A 24063-nucleotide genomic window follows, 5' to 3' on the forward strand; every position below is an offset into this window, starting at 1 on the left:
GATCTAAATCTGAAAAAGTGATTGTGGTTATCTGAAAACAGTTAGGATTTAGGTTATATACCCCCTCCTAATCATGCTTAATCAAGCCTTAATCAAAATGCAAATGGATTAGTGAAGTTTTGAGGTGTTTTGGCCAATTGAGCTTTTCACCCCTATGCATGAAAATCATGAATGAACAGTACATGAATCCACTTGAATTTCCCTCAAAATGCATTTTTAAAATCAATGGTAATTGCCAAATGTTCAAATAATTCACCAATTTTAAATTTCATGTTTTCCCTCCAAAAATCAAGTGAATTGGCAAATGATTATGTGATGATAATTGATGTAATGCAATGCAAGATTTTGAAATTAGAGGTCAAAATAAGAACAATGCAAAAAGAGCCACTTGAATTGGACTTTTGGTTTGAAAATTATGCCCATTTGAAGTTCAAACCACACTTTGCCATGCTTGGACCATATCTCCTCAACCACACATGAGAAATCCATGATCTTGGACTTTTTCGAAATGGGAGAAAAAGATCTTCAACTTTCATGTTGGACAAAATTTCATTTGAAGCTTTCTTGATGATGTAATCGTGAGTTGAAAACCTTTCCATTTTTGGCAAATTTAAATTACAGGTCACCTGCTATTTTGGGCAAGTTTTGATCTGACCTCAAATCCTTCAATGTTGATGTTTGAAATGTCAAATGAGACTTGTTCCCACATGAATGAGGCATTTCTAACCATCTCCCACCTCCAAATCCACAGTTGAACTGACAATTGACTTCTGTTGACTTTTCATGGTTTCAGATGAATTGCACATTGACTGATGAGCTTTGAGCCTTCAACTCTTGGCCATATCACTTCAAAATGATCCTTGGGTCACATGAACTCATTGTACCAACCCTAGGGCTTTGATCTCATGAAGAATGCACTTGCTTGCTTGCACAGTTAAATCTCCTGACCAGTCTGACTGATGACTTGATGGACTATGCAATGAACAATGCAATGTTAATGACCTAAAATGAAAATGTATATACAAAATGGTAGGTGCAAATTTGAGGTGCTACAGCAGCAAAGGAAGCTGTTTGGATCAAAAAGTTCATTAGTGAACTTGGCATAGTTCCTAGCATTGTGGATCCCATTGGTCTCTACTGTGATAACAATGGTGCTATCGCACAAGCCAAGGAGCCTAGATCTCACCAACGATCCAAACACATACTTAGGCGTTATCATCTCATTCGAGAGATAATAGATAGAGGAGATGTGAAAATATGTAGAGTACCTACACTTGACAATATTGCTGACTCACTGACAAAGCATCTTGCGCAGCAGAAGCATGATGGCCATACTAGATCTATGGGTATTAAGGGTATGCCTGATTGGCTCTAGTGCTAGTGGGAGATTGTTGGTGTAAGCCCTAGAGGCCAATACTTTTGGTACTTGTACAAATTATTTATTAATAATAAAAAGGCTTTTTCTTTATTACGTTTGTTTAATAAAGTCCCTAGAATAACTAGTCTGGTTAATGTATCAAGTATGACTTAATCATGAGATCACATTAAACCTAAGGACACTATTCTTAAAGTATCCGTAGTCGAGCTTTATTGTGAAGTGGGATGACATTAAAGCATTAAGACTATTATGTATATAGACTGATGATCACATCTCATGGATCATGGATAAGGAGTTATCAAGTCTTAAACATAGGTATGAATATTAAGAGTAATATTTATACCGGATTGACCCGTTATGAGAATACTATATAGAAAGTTATGCAAAGTGTCATAAGTTATTCTCATGGTGATAATGGTGTATACCACACTTCGACCTGAAACCACTATGGACCCTAGATGTAGAGTCAAGTGCTTTATTGCTGATCAAACATCGTCCGTAACTGGATAACCATAAAGACAGTTGATGGGTACTCCACGAAGCATGCTGAGGGACATGAGTGACCTAGATGGAATTTGCCCATCCTGCATAACAGGATAAATGTCTATGGGCCCAATATTGAACTGGACAAAGATGACACGGTCTATGCCTTGTGTTCAATATAGACATGAGGGCAAAAGGATAATTATACACATAAGTATTATCACAGAAGGAATTGTCAGATCACATGACATTTTCGTGTCTTGGGTAGCAGTGATGTGTTGCTAGATACCGCTCACTGTTTATTATGTTAAATACGTGATTTAATATAATTGCCAATGCCGCGAAAACCTACAGGGTCACACACAAAGGACGGATTGATGAGAGATAGAGTAACTAAGGAATACCGTAAGGTACGGTGCCCTTAAGTGAATTATAGAACATCGTAAGGTACGGTGTACTTGAGTAGAATACGAAATATGGTAAGGTACCATGGGCTTAAGTGATTTTGGGCATATTATAAGATATGGGCCAAAATACATTTAAGTGGGCCTTTTAGCTTGAAGCCCACACAAGTGGTTCTATAAATAGAACCCTTGTGCAGAAGCATTGATTGCGGTTGCATTATTTTCGTTTTCTCTCTCTCTCTCTCTCTCTCTCTCTCTCTCTCTCTCTCACTCACTCACTCAAAGCATTCATTCGTACCAGCTAGCACTGTGATTGAAGGAATCCGTTCGTGTGGACTAAGTAGAGACGTTGTCATCGTTCAACGTTCGTGATCGCTCCGTGGATCTGCATCAAAGGTTTTGATCGTCACAAGAGATCTTCACCAAAGGTTTCAATCATCACAAGAGGTAAATATTCTATCAGTGATCATGACCACTCGTAAGGATCTCTAAAGGAGAAAATTTTAATTTCCGCTGCATTTTGGATCGCAATTCTCCTTCAAAAATAGCAAAAGGTGATGATGAATTTTTCGCTTACTTGAAATGGAAGCTTCTGAAATCGTATCCTCAAGCTCTCATATGCTCCAGATCTATTCCACTATACTTCTATTGAAGCTTTAAGCAAGAAGCAACACTTGAAAACTCCTTAATCTTCCTCAATTGCAAAATCCGATCCACTTGATAAAGCTTTTGATCTGCATGATTTCTTGATGAATTTCCACAAATGAACGATGGATCTTGCTCAGTGAAGCTCCATGATCAAGAATATGCAAAGAGATTTGGTGTTTGTGTGGAGAAAAAAGAAATTCGAAGTGAGAGAAAATTGGAGGGAAACTCTTGAATTTGGATCTGAAAATTCTGTTATGGCAGTTATGGATTAGGGTTTGGCTTTTATATGGCATGCTAATCACACTGAAAATCCAATTAGGCCTTGGTTAATCATGATTAGTGAATTATAAGGCAAAGTGCAAAAAAATGCAAATGAAGCTAGCATGGCCATGTTCACGTGCCAAATCTCATGCAATGCTTGGAATCCACTTAAAATCAACCAATAATCATGATGGAAATGGTATCTTGCTTGTATCATAAGCCAATTTTAAATTGTGGAAATTCCCTCCAAAATGATCATGGGTGAAATAATGAGCATACAAACCTCTCTCATGCATGGCAAGGCTTGTTTTGAGAAGTATTGGTCATGAGGAGTATTTTGCAAAAAGAATGGACCAAATCGGAGTTTTGTATCAAAAGTTATGTCACTTTGAACTTCCATGCACACCTTGTGATCATTTGGCCATAACTTCTCAACCATTCATCATATAGACATGAATTAGGACTTTTTGGAAAGGGGAGACAAAGATCTACAACTTTCATGTTTACCAAAAATCCATTTGAAACTTCTTTGATGTTGAAAAGTCAAGTTGAATGTGGACCAGAAACTTGCCATTTTTGGAAACTTGAAATTACAGGTCATTTTCCATTTTTGGAAACTTTTGCTAGGACTTCAAAATCTTCAAGATAGATGTTTAGAATGACAAATGGACTCCATTTGAACATGATTGAGGTGTCTCAAATCATTCCCCCACCTCATAGCCCTCAGTTGACTGCACAGTTGACTATTTGGTCCTCAGATGACCTTGAAATGCCTGATCAGCTTGAGCCTCTACCACTTGGGGAAATTGCTCAAAAATGAAACCCTAGCTCATGTAAGCTTCTCATAACAATCATGTGATCCTCATCCCCAGCAAATACCTCATCTTTTTGAGAAACCCTAGTTGGAAGAATGACATTGATTAGGGTTGACCAGAGGTCACAACCCTAATTCAGAGGAACTTGAGAATGAACAATGAAGCCCTTGATGATGATAGAACCATGATAATGGTAATATATCCTTGCCAACAAGATGATCAGGACCTTTGAAGAATCGAGAAACCCTAACTGAAGCCCATGCCCTCAGATGGTTAATCATCAATTCATAGAAACCCTCAGGCTTGAATCATGTAACTTCCCATCTTCTGAAAAGACTTTGGAGGATGACCTTCTTATTTTACATGAGATGCAAAATGCAATGCCTAATGCTCTAAGCATGAAATGCAATGTGTCAAACTAGTCTCAAGAGAGGAGGGCAAATTTTGAGGTGTTACAAGGCCACAAGCACAAACAAAATATATAAAACAAATATATACGATCACAATATATGGCTCAAGTGAGCAAAGGGAAAATGACATTAAAATAAACAAGTTAAATGATATGTATAATGGAAAATGATAAATGGCTTGGACTTAAAGTGCATAAAGTAAATGACTTGAAATTAAAAGTTAGTCAAATGTTAGTTGATTAGATGTTAGTGGAGTTTTACTTTTTAATTGTTTAAGTCATTCTTTGGAGAACACTCAACCCTCTATTCACAAGCATGAATCCTTGAACCAATACATCTTCCAAAGTAAGGAAAAAAGGCCAAGTTTCCACACAATACCATGAAAGGGGGGAGACTTACAATCTCACTTACTAGAATGCTATGCATTTATGTCAAAATTTAGCGCTATGTTAAGAAATCGTGATTGGACTTATGTAGAAGTCACAACTATCTGAGGTCGGGCAATAAATTTTTTGGTGTTAATGCATCTTAGAGACATGGTATAATGAACCATACTCCTAAAAAATACCACACACAGAAAGAAAATGATCAAAGGATGGACCTAATCACATTCATACTTGTATTGGTTCATCTAACACAAAGTTATTGATGAACCAATTAGCCTTAGGATATTGAGATGTCATTGGCCAATGAAAGGGATGGGATAGAATAAGATTGAAGATGAAGAGGGAGGGGAAATGAGACAAACACAAATTGGTCATGGGAGGAATTTTATCAAATTAAAATCATTCATTCATTTTGGGAGATGAAATGTACATTGCATCAATCCCCTAAATCCAATGATTTTAATCCAACAAAAGTCAAATCAACCTTAACCAAGGCCCAAGCACATAGTCAAACTTCACAAGTCAATAAAAATGGCTCAACACAATTTATTCACAATTAAACAATTAAAAATCAAATTGAAATGCATTAAATTAAATTATGTTTGATCAAAAACCTAAAATCTCTTCAAAACACCAAATAAATGGCCAAGAGATTTATCATAGGTCAAACAAAGTCAAAGGACCTTGGAGAAAAAAATTTCATTATTTTTGAAAAGTCAGAAGTATTTTTAAACAATTAAAAATATGCACAAAAACAATTAAATCATGAAAAATATCAATATTGATCCAAAAAATAATTTTAATTCAGAAAATGAAAGAGAAAAATATTTGAAATTTTTTGGTGAAAGTCCCATATTTTTTGGATCAATAATGAAATTAATATGAATTAATGAAAAATAAGCAAATAAAAAAATCAAAAAAATGTGGACCATCTGATCTCCCTCATTAATTGAGGTGGTAGATCAGATGGTGATCAACGCGCTTTCCACATGCACTGCAGTCAAATGAGACACACGCGTGGTAATCACTATCAACGCCCAAGATTAAAACATTTTAAAAGGATCCTATGGTTGAGATGCTTCCAACACATCGTCGGAGCCAAAGCTCCGGTCTTCTTCTCCGGTGGACCTCACCGGACTGGTCCATCTTCAACCATCACCAAAATGAAAAAGCAAGACATAGATTTAAAGAAAAAATGCTCAGGAGCTCAAATATGGCCTCAATTTTGTCCAATTCCAAGTATATAAAAAAGATACAGGGATTTGAATTTTGAGGATCAAGAACTGAGTTGCTTCGATTTGACCTCAAAGCAACTCAATCTTGTTGCCTACATTGGTAGGACTTCAGCAAACCAAAAATCAACAAGAATATTGGAGAATTAAGAGAGAATCGAAGAGAAGAAGTTTCTGAAAAATCACCTTCGAGTTGATCTAATTCTACTTAATCTTGATCTGGATTTGATGGCTTTCTCCTCCTCTTGCTTGCAGAAACCAAATGAGATGCAAAGGGAAGTGAGTTTCTGGAGTTTGAACTTCCAAACAGAAGATGAAGTTCAAGCTCGATTTCAAGAGAAATCTCAAAAAATTCTATGGCAGTGAGGGTTTGAATTGGTCTAGCAAAGCTTGGGCAAGGTGTTGATGATGAATCTGAAGCCTTAAGCTTGCTTAAATAGGCAATGCACTTGAAAATTGGACAAATTTGGAAAGCTCATTGCATGGGTGCATGGGCAATGGTTTGGGCCTTGAGAATGATGCAATCCACTTTCCATTCGTGTGTAAAGATTACTGAATGCATCATGTGTAAGCATGCAAAAGAATTTGATCATTTGAAATCCAATCTTGCCAAAACACTTTCTATAATGAAGCCATGCGCAAGTCCCTCAATTTTAATTCAAATGAGATGATCTTGGATGTTTTGGAAAGGTGAGATCAAGAGGAACAAGTTTCATGTTGAAACTTTTTCATTTGAAGCTTGGATCATGATTAATTTTGAGGTGGAAGTTTGGGAAATCAAACATATTTGAAAATTTTCTAAGTCCCAAGTCAAATGTTCACTTATTCCACCTTAAATAACTTTTTCTATGGACTTCAAATGAAAAACGTTCCTTCATAAAAGTTGTATCTATTTCAAGCCTATTAAATTTAGTCACAAATTTGACCTTATTTGGATTTGGCATGAAAGAGTTATGCATTTTAGAAGTTGAGGAAAATCACTTGTTCAATGGTATTGGCCCAAAATGACCTATAATGTTTCCACTTGGCACATGCATTTTAAAGTTGAATTTTCACTTCCTCCAAATATAAAAGTTGAAGTAGACATATTTAATTTGATCATGCAGTTTGAATGTATTTCGTATCCTAAATATTGAGCAAGTTATGGTCTTGGGAAGTTGACCTTCACACTAGGGTTTAGACAAAATTACCTATAATCTTTCACCATAAAAAATGACTTTACAAGCAAAACTAGATCTATACCTCAACATGAAAGTTGTTTGGAATGTCATTTATAGTGAATTTTCTATTTGAATAATTTTTATATGACAAAAATTGTAGGAAATAGGGTCTAGGGAACCCCAGTTTTGACCAATTGACTTTCTCTGGTCAACTACCATGAACCAACCTGCTAGCTTGACATTCTCTTGACTTTTGGGACTCATGGAGGATCATATATACATAAGATGATGTAATGTGAGGTATCTCTTGAAATATTTGATCAATTGTTGAAGAAACTTGTTGAAGAAGTCACACAAGATACCCAGATCAATTAGGGTTTCCAAGGCAAACAAACTCCAAACTCTTGATGATTTCTTGATCAAAATGACATTTGAAGATCATGGGGATCCATATATGATGTCTATATCCATTGTGGATTAATTATTGATTGAGCTCCTTGCATTGAGGGTCTCAAACCCTAGATATGAGCTGGATAGAGCATAGGTGAGCATGTACACTACCTACAAAAGCAACAAACTATACAATAACATGTTTTTGGTATTTTTGTTAGAAAATAAAGATAAATGGAGTATGATACAATAAAAAGTTCTTGGTGATCTCTCCCAATGCAAACCCAATGAATGAGGGGTAAGGAGTATGCCAAGTTGTGATCCCAATGCTAATGCATATGATAAGATATCATGAGGGATCTTAAGGTCAAAATTGGGGTCTTAAAAATCCTAATGTGGATGTATGTTGTATGTGTGGTGAATGTGAATGACATGTTTTCTATTGTTTGACATGTATTGGATGGTTTTAGATGGATTTTATGAAGAAACATAATACTTGAAATTATGTATGTGATGATGTGAATTGGTGAATTTGATGAATAACACGAATTGACTTGTTTGCTTTATGTTAATATGTTGTGATGAGATGATGAATGTTATTTGATGTATTGTTTGGGATTGAATTCATGTTAGGTGTATGTTGTTCAAATGTTGGATGTGGTATGCTTATATATGATTAAGGGGTTACGATCGTCTTAATTGCATGAGTCTTGTTGTTGTTGCACACTTCCACTATCATGAGTCTATGAAAGAGGCAATATTGGGTAATCTCGCGTAGATTATTTGCTTGTCTCAAACCTAACACCGAATGGGGTTTGAAAGCTTAAGGCTGAATCGAGCTTTAGAGGTGGTTATCTAGTCTATTTGAGAGACGCTCGGCAAGCCGGAAATGATACTGGATGGGATCCACATGCATATAGCATTGAGTCACACATTGAGTCACACGTGTCGGTGTGAATTATTGTTTGTGTGATTATGTGATATGATTGTGTGGATATGATTTTGGTAGATATGCATATACGTGGATTTTAGGAGATCTATTTGATATGAATTGTTGATGTGTTGTTGATGTGATATGTGTGCATATTTGTGATATATGTGATAAAATAGTGACTTGTATATATTATGGAATCATGTGAAAGTTGTAAACATATTTGATGATGATTTATAAATGATGATGGATGATAATATGTACATGAAATCGATATGTTGTGAAATATGAATTTTGTACATCGTTTAGTATTTATAAATGAATACTTGTGGATTGTTGAGCCATGTCGTATGATGGTAAACATGTGATTCTTTAATAAGATGATATGATGCATGTTTGTATGAAGCGTGACGAATTCTAATAATATATGTATGTTTGTTATACATTTCATATTATTATGTTTTTCTATAATGATTTGAATTCTCACCCTTCTGTTGGAATGATGTTCTATCGCGAGATCGCTCAGGTATCGGAGATAGTGGTGCTTCGTACAAGGATTAGATTCGGAGGCTAGTTCTTGTTGTGTTTTGACTAGGTAGTATATAGTGCTCTAGTCATGTAACACTTGGGTTTATGGGATTATTTTCATTTGTTTTAATGTTGAGAGATATTGTTGTTCTCTCTTTTATCTTGTTACTTGGATATGTTGGTTTTGATGTTGAGTGGCCTTAGAGCCCAAAACAATATTTTATGGTAGATGATTTATAGGAATCATCACTATTTACCATTTATGAAGAGAGATGTTATTCCGCTGCGTGAGTTTGCATGTTGGTTATTTGGTTTTGATTTATAATCCGTGTTACTTGTATGTGACCATGGCATGTGTTGTTTCTGGTAGAAGTAAATGTGATACTCTCGTGTATGCATGCTTTAATTTACTCTGATTATGCAATTGTATGATGTATTTGAGTAGTAGAAGTTTGGGGGGTGTTACACTGGTTGGGTGCCCTTTCTTCCTCCTTCTCATAGATTCATCGTGGCAAAGAGTAAATCCTTCATATCGTAGCCGGTTCTCCTCATGGGAAAGTCCAAGGAAACTTTCCTTGTAGACCTTGAATACGTTAAGAATTTTGAACATGTATGGTATGTGAATGGAGTAGTCCTGGCGTATACTAGAACATGTTGCGATTACATGGGAGCAAGGTAAGTGAAATGCTTGAAATTTCCCATAATCGCACTGTTGTTTCCTAAGATCAACGCCGAAAGTACCGGTTGGTCGACCATCATTCTGATTAAACTTTTCATAGACCATGAAATAGAATCTCTCACGATCAAATTGCATGACATTATGAGTGTTAGCTTTACTAACTTCTTCATCCATCCCCGTGTTGCAATTATCTGTGAAAACCTGGCCAGAAGCCAACATTTTTGTCCACTAATGACTTTTTTTTACCAAAGAGTGATCCTAACCGATAATATGTAAATTGGACCAATGCAATGATTGGAAGGTTTCAGGTTTCTTTGAGTACCGAGTCATTACTTCTTCCAGGTTAGTTGTCACGTGTCCTCAGCGTTACCCTCCGTCATATGTCATTGCCCACTTCTCCCGAGGTATGTTGTCTATCCTTGATAAAGCCTCATTGTTTGTTCTTCGGATTTCCCCGCAATAATAGTTAAATTTCGCCTCTATCAACGCATAACCTATAATAAAAATGTTTTAATAAAAACATAATAGAAATGAACAAGTATTTGCGGTAATTGAAATTTATATTGTTACCCTTATTAACAACTTTTTACGTAGTTCCTTGTCTTTAATCTCACACATGAAGTTCTGCGCAATGTGTCCAACGCAGTACACATGTGAAGATGGATATGTCTAAGGGAACACCAGAACATGACTATGGTCCAAGCATGGGATACACATTGGTAAGATTTAAACAAAGATGAGGTCAAGGAATGGGAGAAAAAACGACATTTGGTATTGGAGGGGAACATAGTACTTGGTGAGTCTAAGCCAAGTAGAGAATATATGGATTGGTTTTTTGGCAATTCCTTGTATCCATGTCGCTCCAACATAACTTTTGAACGATCCCCGTCAACGTGTCTCTTCTTTAACGCAACAAACTACCGCGCCCATACATCATGATATTTCCCCTATGTACACATCCCAATTTGGGGCCCAAACATCTTCATCCATCCAACAAACATACCATCACACCCAGACCACACAACAACACACCTTTTGTGCCACCTCATCCCAACACGAAACTCCCCATACTTCATTCCCTCAGACAAACTACTACTACAACTAACAATATCAACAACAAACCAGCCTACACCCACCCATACAATACACTCCAATTCCTCAACCAAACTTTGATAACTCAAACCCTCATTCCCAACACCAAACATTTAACAATACATCCTATCAACCAATTTCTTAATTCAACCTTGATAATGTGTATTAACCTCCAATTCAACATATCTAACCCGAAACCTTCACACAACCAACACATTCACTACCCGACTTTAAACTCACAGATGAGCAACTACTAGATATCCCAGGTTTTTCCATTCAAGATTTCGACGGTATGGATATGAACCCTAATACAACACATCAAAATCAAGATCTGTCTTCCGACTCATCTCCATCTCATCCAAGACAAAGAGGTGAAAAGTTGGGCAAGGGAAAACGCAAAAAAAAAGGCACCAGATGTGGAACAAGCGGTCACTATAATAAATAAAATGTATATTATGTATATCCAATCAATAAAATGTCTATTACTTCTTAAAATTATTTAAATGCTTAATTATCATAATTATAAATATATTATAAAAAACAATTTTTAAAAATAAATAAATTTATATTATTAAAATAATATAACTATTATTAAATTAATAAATATTAATAACATAAATGAATTTAAAATAGATTATATATATATATATATATATATATATATATATATATATATATATATATTAAACAACTCGGCCATTGAAAGGCCGAGCTTCCACAATCCATGGAGTCAGTTCATTGACCCGTCTATTGATTGGACGATGGTGATCTGGAAATAAGACATCCTGAGAATTTATTTTTAAATTGTGACAGTTTAAGAATTAAATTTTCGGAATGAGTCATAACAGTAAAAGAAAATTAAACAATATTAATAGATCTTCGAAAAATGATATTGATTTGAAAATTAGAAGTTAAACTTGAAATTAAGATTGAGAATGAGATTAAAAATTAAAATTAAAAATAAATTAAGAGTTATACAATTACAACTAATTATTAATTAAAAATTAAAATGTTTAATTATTTTATCTTTTTCAGACAAATATTTGTGGAGTCAATTATTTGAAAATGTCCATCCATACTCATTAGCATTTAATTGAAAAAAGAGAAAAGTCATACAGGTATACTAGCATTGAGCAGTGAGTGTTAGTAATACATTTATTATTGCTATTATTGGACAGCATAACAGTTGAAAAGGTAGCATGTTTAATCAATAAGAAAAGCTGAAACCGGCTCACTGTCCCCTTCTTTTTACTTTAGCTTTTCATTTCAAAAAGCTATTCTTTCTTAATTACTCACATCACATGCAAACACCAACAAGCAAACAACACCTTTAAACCAAACAGTTACCAAACCCCACTTTCCAATTTCTTCTTTCTTTATCTAACATAACATCCCTTTCCTTTTCTATTCATAAATAAAAACTAATAACCACTTTCTCATATTCATGGCCAACTCCTCCTCCTCCACCACCACCATCATAACCACCGCCAAACGCCAAAAACACTACCATCACCACCACCACCACCACCACAAAGATCATCATCATCTTCTCATACCTGGTCTCCCTGATCACATAGCTCAACTATGTCTCTCTTCAATCAACCCTTCTCTTCTCTTCAAAGTATGTCATTCATGGCGTAGACTTATCTATTCCCCTTCTTTTCCACCTTTCTTCTCTCTCTACGCCATTCTCTCTCCACCCAAATCACACCATTCCCATTCAATTCAATTCCACAATTTCGATCCCATATCAAACACCTGGCAGATCCTCCCTCCACCGCCACAAAACACATCACTCCAAAACATCCTCCTCCACCACCCTTCCTTCCTCTCTCGAAATCTCTCCGTTCAATCAATCTCCGTCTCCGACAATCTCATCCTCCTCGCCGCCACAACGCACAACCTCTCCCCAGCACTCTCCCATCCTTTGATCTTCAATCCATACAAGGGTTGGTCATCCGGACCAGCCCTCGCTAATCCGCGCCGATGGTGTGCATTAGGCACATCCCATGACGTGGTCTATGTAGCAAGTGGCATCGGCTCTCATTTCTCCATCGACGTAGCCAAATCGATGGAGACCTGGAACCCGATAAACAATAGTAATTGGGAGAAGAAAACCGAGATGAAAGACGGAAGGTTTAGTAGAGAAGCTATTGATGCTGTTGGATGGAGGGGAAAGCTTTGTATGGTGAACGTGAAAGGTGAAGCGGCGAAGGAAGGTATTGTGTATGATGTTAAAGAGGATACATGGAAGGAGATGCCGGAGGGGATGTTGTCAGGGTTTAGAGGACCGGTGGCGGCGATGGAGGAGGAAGTGATGTATGTGGTGGATGGTAAAGGTATTCTTAGTAGATACAATCCAGAAGACGATGTTTGGGAAGAGATTTTTGAGTCTCAGAGACTCAAAGGAGCTGAACAAATGGTCGCGAAACGAGGTAGGATTTGTGTGGTTTCCACCGCTGGGATCTCTGTGATTGATATAGTGGCGGATCCGCCGAGAATCACGGTTGTTGAGTTACCGGATGAGTTTGAAGCGGTGGCTGTTCATGTCTTGCCGCGGATGCCGGTAACTGATTTTGCCGTCCAAGTTTGAGTGGACGAGTTTTATTTTGTGTATAAGGAAAATATTAAATATAAAATACTAAAATTGAAGAATAAAAATCTGACTAATATTTTATTTTTATTAAACGAAAAAAAAGAGAATTTTTGGTTGTATTAGGAGTTGGAATAGTCGTTTTTTTTGGTTCTGTGGTTTATTTTATGCGATGAGCTGACATTAGATATTTGAAATGAAAGCTGAAAGTGAAAATTTGTCTGTAAGCGTAAGAGACTATTTTTTAATTTTTTTCTTTATATTTTTGACTAAGTATATGTTTTTATGTGATGTAAGAATATTGTTGATTTTTTAGAGAGAAAAAGGTGGGGCTAGTGGTATTGGTTATGACAATATTATAATTAATATTTGTGTTATTTGTTAGTACTACATTGCCCTTATATAGGGGAAGTATGAAAGCAGGAAGATATGGGGATTCACGTGGCGAGAGGGTGGGTTTTTGATGGATGAGATTTTATGTGATGTTCATCTTTATCAGACAATGAGTGTACTTTGTATTTATCTCGGAAAGGAAATCAGACCAAATCATGTTTCCTTGTTTCATTGGATAGATAGATGAGATGTTTTGAAATTTGTTTCTTGTCTTTTTCCAAAAATATCAGATTGTATTGTGTAATATTTTTTGAGATTTTTCATTTCATTTTGAGTTGTTTGTTTAGGATCAAATTCATTTTTAGTATTGCATTTTGGATATTTTAAAGTAAAATAGATGTAGTTCAGTCACCATTTTTTTTTCCGTAATAAAAGTCTAATAAAAGGATTCAATCAAAGATTCATTTTCATCATATTTATTCTTGTTTGTTGTTGAAGAATTGAACTTGTATGAGATGAGATGAAGTTTATCTTTTTAGAAAGAATATTGGATTGTCTTGATAATATATATCTTTGTGTTCAATCACTATTTCGATAAAGTCTATTGTTGTCAAAATATTTTGTGTAGAAATTATATAGTTGTCGAAATGCTTTGTGTAGAAATTGTATAGTTGTCGAAATTTCAAAGAAATGTATATCAACAAAAATTCTAGACTTAGCTTTATTGTGTTTTTAATTGAGTTATGTTAGTTGGAGCTTACGTGGTGTGTAAGCAAGTTTATAAATATGGAGGTACCTTATTGTTGTATAAAAAAAATAGTTGCATAGAGAAAAGATTAAGAAAAAACTCCAGCTTGAAGACAGAGAGAAACTTTGTAGTAATATTCCCATTCTTCCATTTTTCTCTTAAATCCTAATTTCTCTTTTGTTCTCCAATTCATCTTTTCTTTTCTTATTTAATAATCATTTCGCAGCGGAATCATCTTGCAAACAAGGTGTGGTTGATTCACTCAAGTGAAAAGTGAAGAATAAGATGAGGAATCAATAAGAAGAATTGATTCTTGTTCGTCAAGATTGATTCGGGATTCTCCAAGTTTTGGGTGTAATTTCAACATCTAATATCTATAACACTAGCTGTGTGATTCTTGGGAAGCATAGTGCGATGAATCATCCGAACGAGCATTTTTTGGCAAGTCTTCCAATTCTAAATGGCAAGAATTATGATAATTGGTGTAAGCAGATGAAGATTGTCTTCTGTTATCAAGACATGTGGGATCTTGTGAAGGGAGGAGTAGCGTCCTTTGCAGAAAATGCGACGGATGAAGAAAATGATGCACACAAATAATTGAAGAAAAGAGTTTATAAAGCCCTCTTTATAATTCATCAATGTGTTGGTCCAGACAATTTTGAAAAGCTGAGTGATGTTGAATCAACAAAAGAAGCATGGGAAATTTTGGAGAAATTGTTTGGAGGAAGTGAGAAGATGAAAGAGGTGAGGTTACAATCTCACAAAACAACGTATGAATTGCTTCAGATGGAAGAAAGTGAAAGCATAACTAAATTCTTCACCAGAGTTACGAAACTGGTAAATCAAATCAAGATGTATGGAGAAGTGTTGACATCAAGATCAGTTATCGCAAAGATCTTGAGGTTATTGGCTCCAAAATCCGATCACGTGGTAGTAGCCATAGAAGAATCGAAAGACTTGTCAACATTGACAAAGGAAGAACTTCAAGGGAAACTTGAATCTCATGAACAAAGAATGGATGAAAGAGCTGCAAGCGAGTCGAAGACTGACATGGCTTTGCATGTGCAATCAACGAGAGAAAAGAAAGGCAAAGGAAAATGGTTCAACAACAAAGGTAGAGGAGGCTACAATAATTTGACTGGTATAAGAAACCAGCAAGAAGCAAATTCGTCGAATCAGAGAAGACCCTCATACCAAAGCAACCACAAAGGTGAGGTTGTAGGTAGAGGAAGAGGTGGTGGATGAAAACTTGACAAAAGTCACATTCAGTGTTTCAATTGTCAGAAGTATGGTCAATACTCTAGTGATTGTCTTGAAAAACAAAAGAATCAAGAAAATGATGCAAAGTTTGAAAAACATGAAGAAGAAGAGATGTTGTTGATGGTCACAATAAGATATGAAGAAATATTCAAGGACCAATGGTACTTAGACTCAAGATGCTCATCACACATGATTGGTAGGAAAGATTGGGTTGTCAACATAAAACCCTCGATGAAGAACATGGTGAAATTTGCAAATGGAAATACCCTAGTAGCTGAAGGCATTGATGATATTCTGATTATGAGGAAAGATGGCAAAAGATCAGTAATTTCCAATGTATTGTATATACCAGGCATGAAAAGTAATTTTCTCAGCATATGGTAGTTCGTCGAAAAGAATTACAAAGTTTCGTTTGAAGATAAGATAATGAGAGTTCTCAACTCAGGTGGAAGGTTAATCTTGAAGGTTTATATGTCTTAGAATAGAACCTTCAAGATTGAACTTAATGTGATGAAGCACAAGTGCCTTACAGCTACAGCTAGTAGAGGTATGAAAAGAATAAATATGGTTTCAGGGTTACCGGAAATCGACATTCCAAATGAAGTGTGTAAGAAATGTGTGCAGGCAAAGCAACACAAGAAAAGCTTCAGCAAGAATGAAGGAAGCAAGTCAAAAGAAATTCTTGAAATCATATAATCTGATGTATATGGTCATATCCAGGTCGATTCGTTTGGAGGTAACCGATACTTTGTCACATTCATAGATGATTTTAGTCGAAAACCGTGGACTTACTTGATCAAGAAGAAAAGTGAAATGATTGAGGTATTTTCCAAGTTTAAATCTATGGTCGAAAGAAAAAGTGGTCGAAAGCTCAAGATTATGAGGACTGATGGTGGTGGAGAATATGTGACGAAAGACTTCGACACATTATATGAGAGAGAAGGGATTATGCATGAGGTTGTGCCACCCTACACTCCACAACAAAATAGAGTTGATGAAAGGAAGAATAGAACCATCACGAATATGGTGAGAAGCATGTTGAAAGGAAATCATTTACCCAAAGAATAATTTGGTGAAGTTGTGTCGACTGCAACATACATTTTGAACAGATGTCCAACGAAAAGGCTAGAAGGAATCACGCCAGAAAAATGTTGGTCTGTTGTCAAGCCTAGATTAAGTCATATGAAATTATTTGGATCTATAGCACATAGACATGTTCCTGATTAGTTAATAAAAACTTAATGATAAGTCGAGTAAAACGATCTTATATGATATCACTCGACTGGTGGATACAAGTTGTTCGACCTATTGAACATGATCAACAGGGACATGATCATAGATGAGCTTAAGGAACTGGATTGGACTGAAAATGTTAAGAAGGATTCAATGAGAATCTTATTTCAAGAACCAACAAGTGAAGTCAAAAGAGAAGTTCGACAAGAAGAAGTCAGAGGTCAAGCAAGCATAAGCAGACCTCAAAGAACAAGACACATGCCTGCAAGGTTGAAGGAATATGTGATTACATCAGATGATGTGGTCAATGATAAAGGTGAGCTGATACACTATGATTTTTATGCAGATGATGATCCGGTCAATGCAACTGAAGCATTGAAGGATTCGAAATGGGTGAAAGCGATGAATGAGGAACTAAAGTCCCTCGAAGTCAACAACACTTGGTCACTTATCGAATTTCCTCAAGGCAAGAAGGCAATCAATGTGAAATGAGTATACAAGGTGAAGTTAAATCCCAAAGGAGAAGTAACTCGACACAAGGCAAGACTTGTGGTGAAAGGACTTCTTCAGAAAGAAGTGATGGTTCAAGAAAAACAAGAAATGGGGGTGAGGGTTAAATTAGGTTTCAAGAATGATAGTTTTTCACAACCCAAAGAAACAACTTTAAAAAAAAAAGATAAAGAACACACGGATTTTTATCCTAGTTCGCCATTAAAAAGGCTACCTCAAGTCCACCTACCTTGATGATTTGCCTTTGGCAAGGACTTAATCAAATAATCAAATATGATTACAAATGCACTGACAACCTGTCCTGACTTTCTTCAGGAATCTGACCCTACTAGTCTTATAGGAAAATTGACGCTCACTGACTCCTTAAGACCTGACCTATCTGGTCGCTTAAGAAGATTTCACAATAACAACCTATTACTGACTTCTCAAGAGCCTGACCTAACCTGGTCGCTTAAGAATTACAATCAAAATTAAAATAACATTTTTGTGTGTTTACAAATGCTTCTCAAAAGAAGATACACAAGTTTACAATCAAGTTCTACACTTAATAAGAATATACAATGATCTTTGTTCTAAGTGTGTAAGTACAAGATGAAGGAAAATTGTGATCCCAAAACACTGCGGAAATTAAAAATTGTCCTTTAGTGATCCTTACGAATGAAACTGTTACCTCTTGTGGCGATTGAAACCTTTGATGTAGATCTAAGGAGTGATCACGAGCGTTGAATGGTGACAATGCCTCTACTTAGTCTATATGAATAGATTCCTTCTGTCTCAGTGCTAGCTGCTATGAATGAAGGTTTTGAGTGTGTGTGTGTGTGTGTGTGAGAGAGAGAGAGAGAGCAATGGAGTTTCATCAAGTGAAATGCTTCTTCATAAGGGTTCTATTTACATAACCACTTGTGTGGGCTGCAAGCTAAAAAGGCCACTTAAGTGTATGTGGCCCATATCTTATGGTATACTAAAAATCACTTAAGTGCGTGATACCTTACCATATTTCGTATTCTACTTAAGTGCACCATACCTTACGATATCCTACAATTCACTTAAGTGTATTGTACCTTACGGTGTTCCTTATTTACTCTATCTCTCATCAATCCGTCCTTTTGTGTGTGACCTTGTAGGTTTTCGCGACATTGGCAATTATATTAAATTATGTATTTAACGTAATAAACAGTGTGTGATATCTAGCAACACACCACTGCTACCCATGACATGAAAATGTCATGTATGACAAATTCTTTTTTTGTGATAATACGTGTGTGAACAATTACCCTTTTTGCCCTTATGTCTATATTGAACACAAGGAACAAATCGTGTCATCCTTGTCCAGTTCAATATTGGACCCTTAGACATTTATCATATTACGTAGGATTGGAAAATTCCATCTAGGTCACTCATGTCCTTTAGCATGCTTCGTGGAGTGCCCATCAACTGTCTTTATGGTCATCCAATTACGAATAATGTTTGATCAACAATAAAGCACTCGACTCTACATCTATGTTCCATAGTAGTTTCAGTTCGAAGGGTGGTATACACCACTATCACCATGAAAATAACTTATGACACTTTGCATAACATTCTATGTAGTATTCTCATAGCGGGTCAATCCAATATAAATATTACTCCTAATATTCATATCTATGTTTAAGACTTAATAACTCCTTATCCATGATCCATGAGATGTGATCATCAGTCTATATACATAATAGTCTTAATGCTTTAATGTTATCCCACTTCACAACAAAGCTCGACTATGGATAATTTAAGAATAGTGCCCTTATGTTTAATGGGATCTTATGATTAAGTCACACTTGATACATTAAACAGACTAGCTATTCTAGGGACTTTATTAAAAAAACATAATCAAGAAAAAACCTTTTATTATTAATAAATAATTTGATACAAGTACAAAAAGTATTAGCCTCTAGGGTTTACACCAACACAAGAAACACTTCTTATTTGTTTCTGAGTGTGAGTGTTAATGTAGTTTTATGTGTGTATCAAGTCTATATTTCGTCACCTTCTTTAATCTTCAATGTCCTCTTTAAATAGATGTAAAATAGATCTGTTGGAGGTGAAGATGAAAACATCCTCTAAGTATCTGTTGGAGAAGATCATTTCAAACAAAACAATGTATTGTCGTTGTAGTCTGTAGTTGGTGAAGATGATTAGACGCGGAAGACTTCTTTTACACATAGTACAATACTTTATGAAAAAAGTAGATTTGCTTATGTATGTCTCTTACATCAAATCTTTTGTTGAATTTTGGACAACTTCCATTCAGAGGCTTCTGATATTTGTTGTTGAAGCTTAAGTAGCGTTTCCAAGGTATTTCTTCAGAATATTTTAGTGAGACTTCATAGTCTTTGGATGTTGGGTTCTGATACTTCACAAGCAGATAGTCTGATCTATTTATATCAGAGTTAATCTTGAGAACTTTTGTTCAGAATATTGACTTTGTTAGATCAAAGTTGACTTGTTTGAACATTTCTTTTCTTTGGTTTAGAGTCTATACATCTTTAGAGACATAATTTTTTCCATTTTTTTGCACACTCAACAAACTGGTTATAGTACAAAAATTATTCTCTTACATTTTGTCATCATAAAAAATTCAGGATATTTGTAGAACCAAACTTGTTCCAACAATCTCCCCTTTTTTGATGATGACAAATCCATGTAGTTTGATGAATAATTTTTATTCAATTAGCAATAAAATGTTATAAAATTTCAGAGATAGGTTTGTAAGCTTTCTCTTAGTTTTATACTTTCAAAATTATTTCTTGAACTTAAATCTACAAAGTGAGGTTTTCTAGCTCCCCCTGATTTTAAGACTCAAAATAATTTTGGTTTCATTAAGATCTCAAATAAAATAAGCAGACTAAAATTTAAAGTTAGGTTTGTAAGTTCCCCTTGAGTTTTATACTTCAAAAAATTTCTTAGCTTGATTGTTCAGAGTTGGGTTTGCAAGCTCTCTGCTGACAATCATATAAAGTTAAGAGTTAGATTTGTAAACTCCCCCTGAATTCTAGACTAACAAAATTTTTTAGGCTTAAAAGTTATTCATAGTTTTAAATTTCAGAGTTAGGTCTGCAAGCTCCACCTGAATTTAAGACTCAGAATATCATAACAAAACAAACAAAAATATATAATAAAACAAACACAACAAGATACAGAGATAAAAACATATTCATTCAAACAGAATAAAAACAAAACAAAAATACACTACGCCAAAAAGGTTTTTTAACAGCGCATCTTAGACAGCGCTTTTAAAAGAAAGCGCTGTCTAAGGTTAAAATAAAAATAAAACACGGAAAATGTTCTAAAAAAATAATGAAAGCGCTGTCTAAGGGGGGGTCTTAGACAGCGCTTTTAGAAAGCGCTGTCTAAGACCCCCCCCCCCCCTTAGACAGCGCTTTTAGAAAGCGCTTTTAAATATAGACCTTAGTCAACGCTTTTGAGAAAGCGCTGTTTAAAGTCTTTCAATTAAAAAGAAAAGGATAATTTACCTAAGTCCAGTGTTACCCCATTCAAACCGAAACCTGCTTCAAGGCTCACCGTACTCCCTTCGTCTCCTTCGCGCCGGAATCGCCTCCGACAGCGGCGAAGGGCATATCATCACTTTCGTTACACCATTAAGACCGTCTCTTATTCCTCTATCACAAATCAACCTCAATGCCTCTCAATTTTCAGTCAAACATCCAAACCAAACCAAAATCAAATGAACCCTAACTCACTAAATCTTGAATTAAACGCGAGCAAAGGGAGATTCGGAGACCAAACCATAAGGGATTGGCTCCATGGACTACAAAATACACCATAGTAAGGAGAATCGATCGAGAAAAATGGAATTTCACCAACCTGTAAGACGGCGGAGTGGCCCGGTGAAAATTGAATTCAGAGCGAACGAACATGAAGATGAAGGCGCCTTCAGGTAATCTTCAGAATCCCCTCCTTCTTCCCTTTGATTCTTCTATTTTGTGCGATGCTTCTTCCTTCTTCTCCTCTTCGCGTGTGCTTCTGTGATTGTTGTGTATGATGAAAGATTCATTGAAACTCTGTTACGTGAATTCTTGTGTGCGTCGCGTGTGAACAAATGCTCTGTGTGAATCGTTGTGTGGAGACGAATCCTAGATCAAGCATAATTGCAGCTTCGATGTGAAGCTCCAATGGCTTCCTAATGGACCTTTGTGCAAGGTTAGAAGGGAGAGAAAAATGGTGAATAGAGGTTATGATAGTGATGAGTGAGCTTTGAGAATTGTTCCTTTTTGATTGAAGAGTGATGTATGTTTATATAGTTTGGAAGCCGTAATCGAGTCGGGTAGCTCGGGTAGAATGGTTAAGGCAGGTTAAATTTCAGTTAGATTTGAAGAGTATGGTTGTTGGGAATGATTTTAACACTGTTAATTTCTGTTAAATAGTTTGTTAAGGATCTATTCATTTTTTGACAGAGCAATTGCACTTGGGGTTGGTTACGGGATGCGATTAAGTTTGTGAATCAGAAGGAAAATAGATTGGTTATGTTGATTTGGACTAAAACAGGTTATTGAAAAGAAACTGATTATAGTTCTGAAACCTGGATTGTGAGTTGGGTTAATTTCTAAAATCGTTTTCTCTTACTGTGACTTTTAGGTTTTAGTTGCCTAGTTATTCGCAGCTTTGGATTTTTCTGCTATGCATATGCTGCTGTTGGGCATTGCCTTGCTTGAATATTTGAAATCGATTTCTGGAACTGCTGTTGGATTATTGATGCAAGATTATGGATGTTGGCTTTCGATGAAGTTAGTTTTAGTTGAGTTATCAGTTAAATTTGGTTGATATATTTTTACTTCTGTTAGCAGGTTTGGATATGTTATGACTTTCATGTGCTGTGGAGCTTTTGGAGGTGTCCTGTTAATAGAGAAAAGGTTAGAGTGAAATTGCTAAGTTGTTGGTTAGACTCACTTGTTAGAATTTGAAAACAATTACAGTTTGGATGTGATTAAAGGAAAAAGTTAGAAATTATTTGCAAGCTTGGTCTGGACTTAGCAATTATTTGGAAGTTATGTGTTAGTTAACAGTTAGCAAATCAAGAGAAAGTTAGTGGAGAGTTTTAACAGTATTAAATCCTAAGTATTAATATAATACATATGTCTAATCAGGATGATGTTCCCCCGCGATATGCTGATACTGGTGCTCGTCAATCAAGAGCTCGAATGGAATATGATTATGGGGGCAGTGCTTCACAGTATGGTGATGCTTATGGTGATAGGTTAGTTTAATCTAATATTACAGTTTTGCAATTCTCCACACTAACCATATTGTTTGTTGTCCTGTAATTCATTCTTACATTTTGATTCGTAGAGTTGGAAGATCAAATCTTGGATATGGCAGTGGCAGCCGAAGTTCTATTTCTGGTCAAGAATCACACGGGATGTATAGCAGTCGGCAGGGAACAGGTTATGGTGGAGGTGAATTTCGTTGCAAATAGTCTGGTTTCTTCTTTTCAACATTGAAGTTTTCTTTACTTACAATTCTATTATTTTTTGTCTATCAGGATCTTATGGTGGCAGTGATGTTGGAGGCATGTACTCGTCAAGTTATGGTGGTGATTACGTTTCTCGTGGAAGTGATGTAATTTTCCCGTCCTTTCCCAATGTCAATAGGAATTAGTGTTCTGTGTATGTTTTGTTACATTCTTATGTATTGTCCATGCAATGTAGGTTGGCGGCAGCTCATATTCGTCAATGTATTCTGGCAGAGGTGCCGGCGGCGGTAGCAGTTACATGGGCAGCGGTGGATCTGGATCTTATTATTGAGGTAAGTAAGCCGATAACTCTTTGGCATTGAACTTTGTGTATTACATTAGAATGCATAGGGTATAGATATATTTTTCTAGAGATTTCGCTATACCTATACTCGAAATGGTATCTCTTATCTTTTCGCAAGGGCTGGCGAAGGTTGGACATTATGGTCACCAGTGAATTTGTCTATTAACAGATCTATTATAATAAAGTGGCTGCCATAGGATGACAGCCTTTGAAGCTTATGGATGTTATGAAGCCTACAATTTGGAGACAAAGGAACATTGCTATTTATAGCAATATATTTGGGAATTTGTCGCAAAAAAGAGCGTCATGTCAATCCAAGCTATCTTAGGTCTTCTTTGGATGGGATGTAATATATCAGTTCTTGATTTTGTGCTGTATGGAGTCAAGTTAATGAGAGACGGAAAAAGAAATATTTAGCAGTGATGTGTAATCAAACCTTGATTTATGATACCATTTATGGGCAGATAATGTTAAAGATTTGTCACTGCTCTTCCTTTCATTTGGACCGAGACCAAGGCTAGGGATGCCTTCTTGTTTGGTTAAGGATTAATGGAATTTTTATCTGCTGAATTTATCAAAAAGTTGGTTCTCTATTTTGATTCTTTCAAGAGATGTTTAGTTACTTTGGATTAATTGTTTTTTTACAGTGCTGCGATCAGGACAGAAGTGAACTAATCAGCACTATGTTTAACTAGTTTGTAGTAATAAGAACACTACTTAAGGAATTAATAAAGTCAAAAGATACTTTCTTGGGATGTGTAGATCTGTTGTAGGATTTG

The 24063-nt window shown here is 35.8% G+C and overlaps 2 protein-coding genes across 4 annotated transcripts; both read left to right on the forward strand.

The window, feature by feature from the left end:
- The first annotated feature begins 11870 nt into the window (after positions 1-11870).
- LOC127119874 (F-box/kelch-repeat protein SKIP25) lies at positions 11871-13954 on the forward strand. The gene has a single exon (XM_051050234.1). The coding sequence runs from the start codon at positions 12242-12244 to the stop codon at positions 13388-13390; it is 1149 nt and encodes a 382-aa protein (XP_050906191.1). The 5' UTR covers positions 11871-12241; the 3' UTR covers positions 13391-13954.
- An 8632-nt stretch (positions 13955-22586) lies between these two features.
- On the forward strand, positions 22587-23768 carry LOC127121490 (uncharacterized). 3 transcript variants are annotated; one of them, XM_051051982.1, is made up of 5 exons: positions 22587-22725; positions 22818-22924; positions 23011-23087; positions 23177-23273; positions 23403-23768. In XM_051051982.1, the coding sequence occupies exons 1-4, from the start codon at positions 22604-22606 to the stop codon at positions 23270-23272; spliced, it is 402 nt and encodes a 133-aa protein (XP_050907939.1). In that variant the 5' UTR covers positions 22587-22603; the 3' UTR covers position 23273; positions 23403-23768. The 3 variants fall into 3 exon arrangements, with proteins under 3 accessions (XP_050907939.1, XP_050907938.1, XP_050907937.1); XM_051051981.1 differs by having other exon boundaries at positions 23454-23768; XM_051051980.1 differs by having other exon boundaries at positions 23177-23768.
- Positions 23769-24063: the final 295 nt, after the last annotated feature.

Source organism: Lathyrus oleraceus, chromosome 2 (genome assembly GCF_024323335.1).
Source record: "Lathyrus oleraceus cultivar Zhongwan6 chromosome 2, CAAS_Psat_ZW6_1.0, whole genome shotgun sequence".
NCBI classification, from domain to species: domain Eukaryota; kingdom Viridiplantae; phylum Streptophyta; class Magnoliopsida; order Fabales; family Fabaceae; genus Lathyrus; species Lathyrus oleraceus.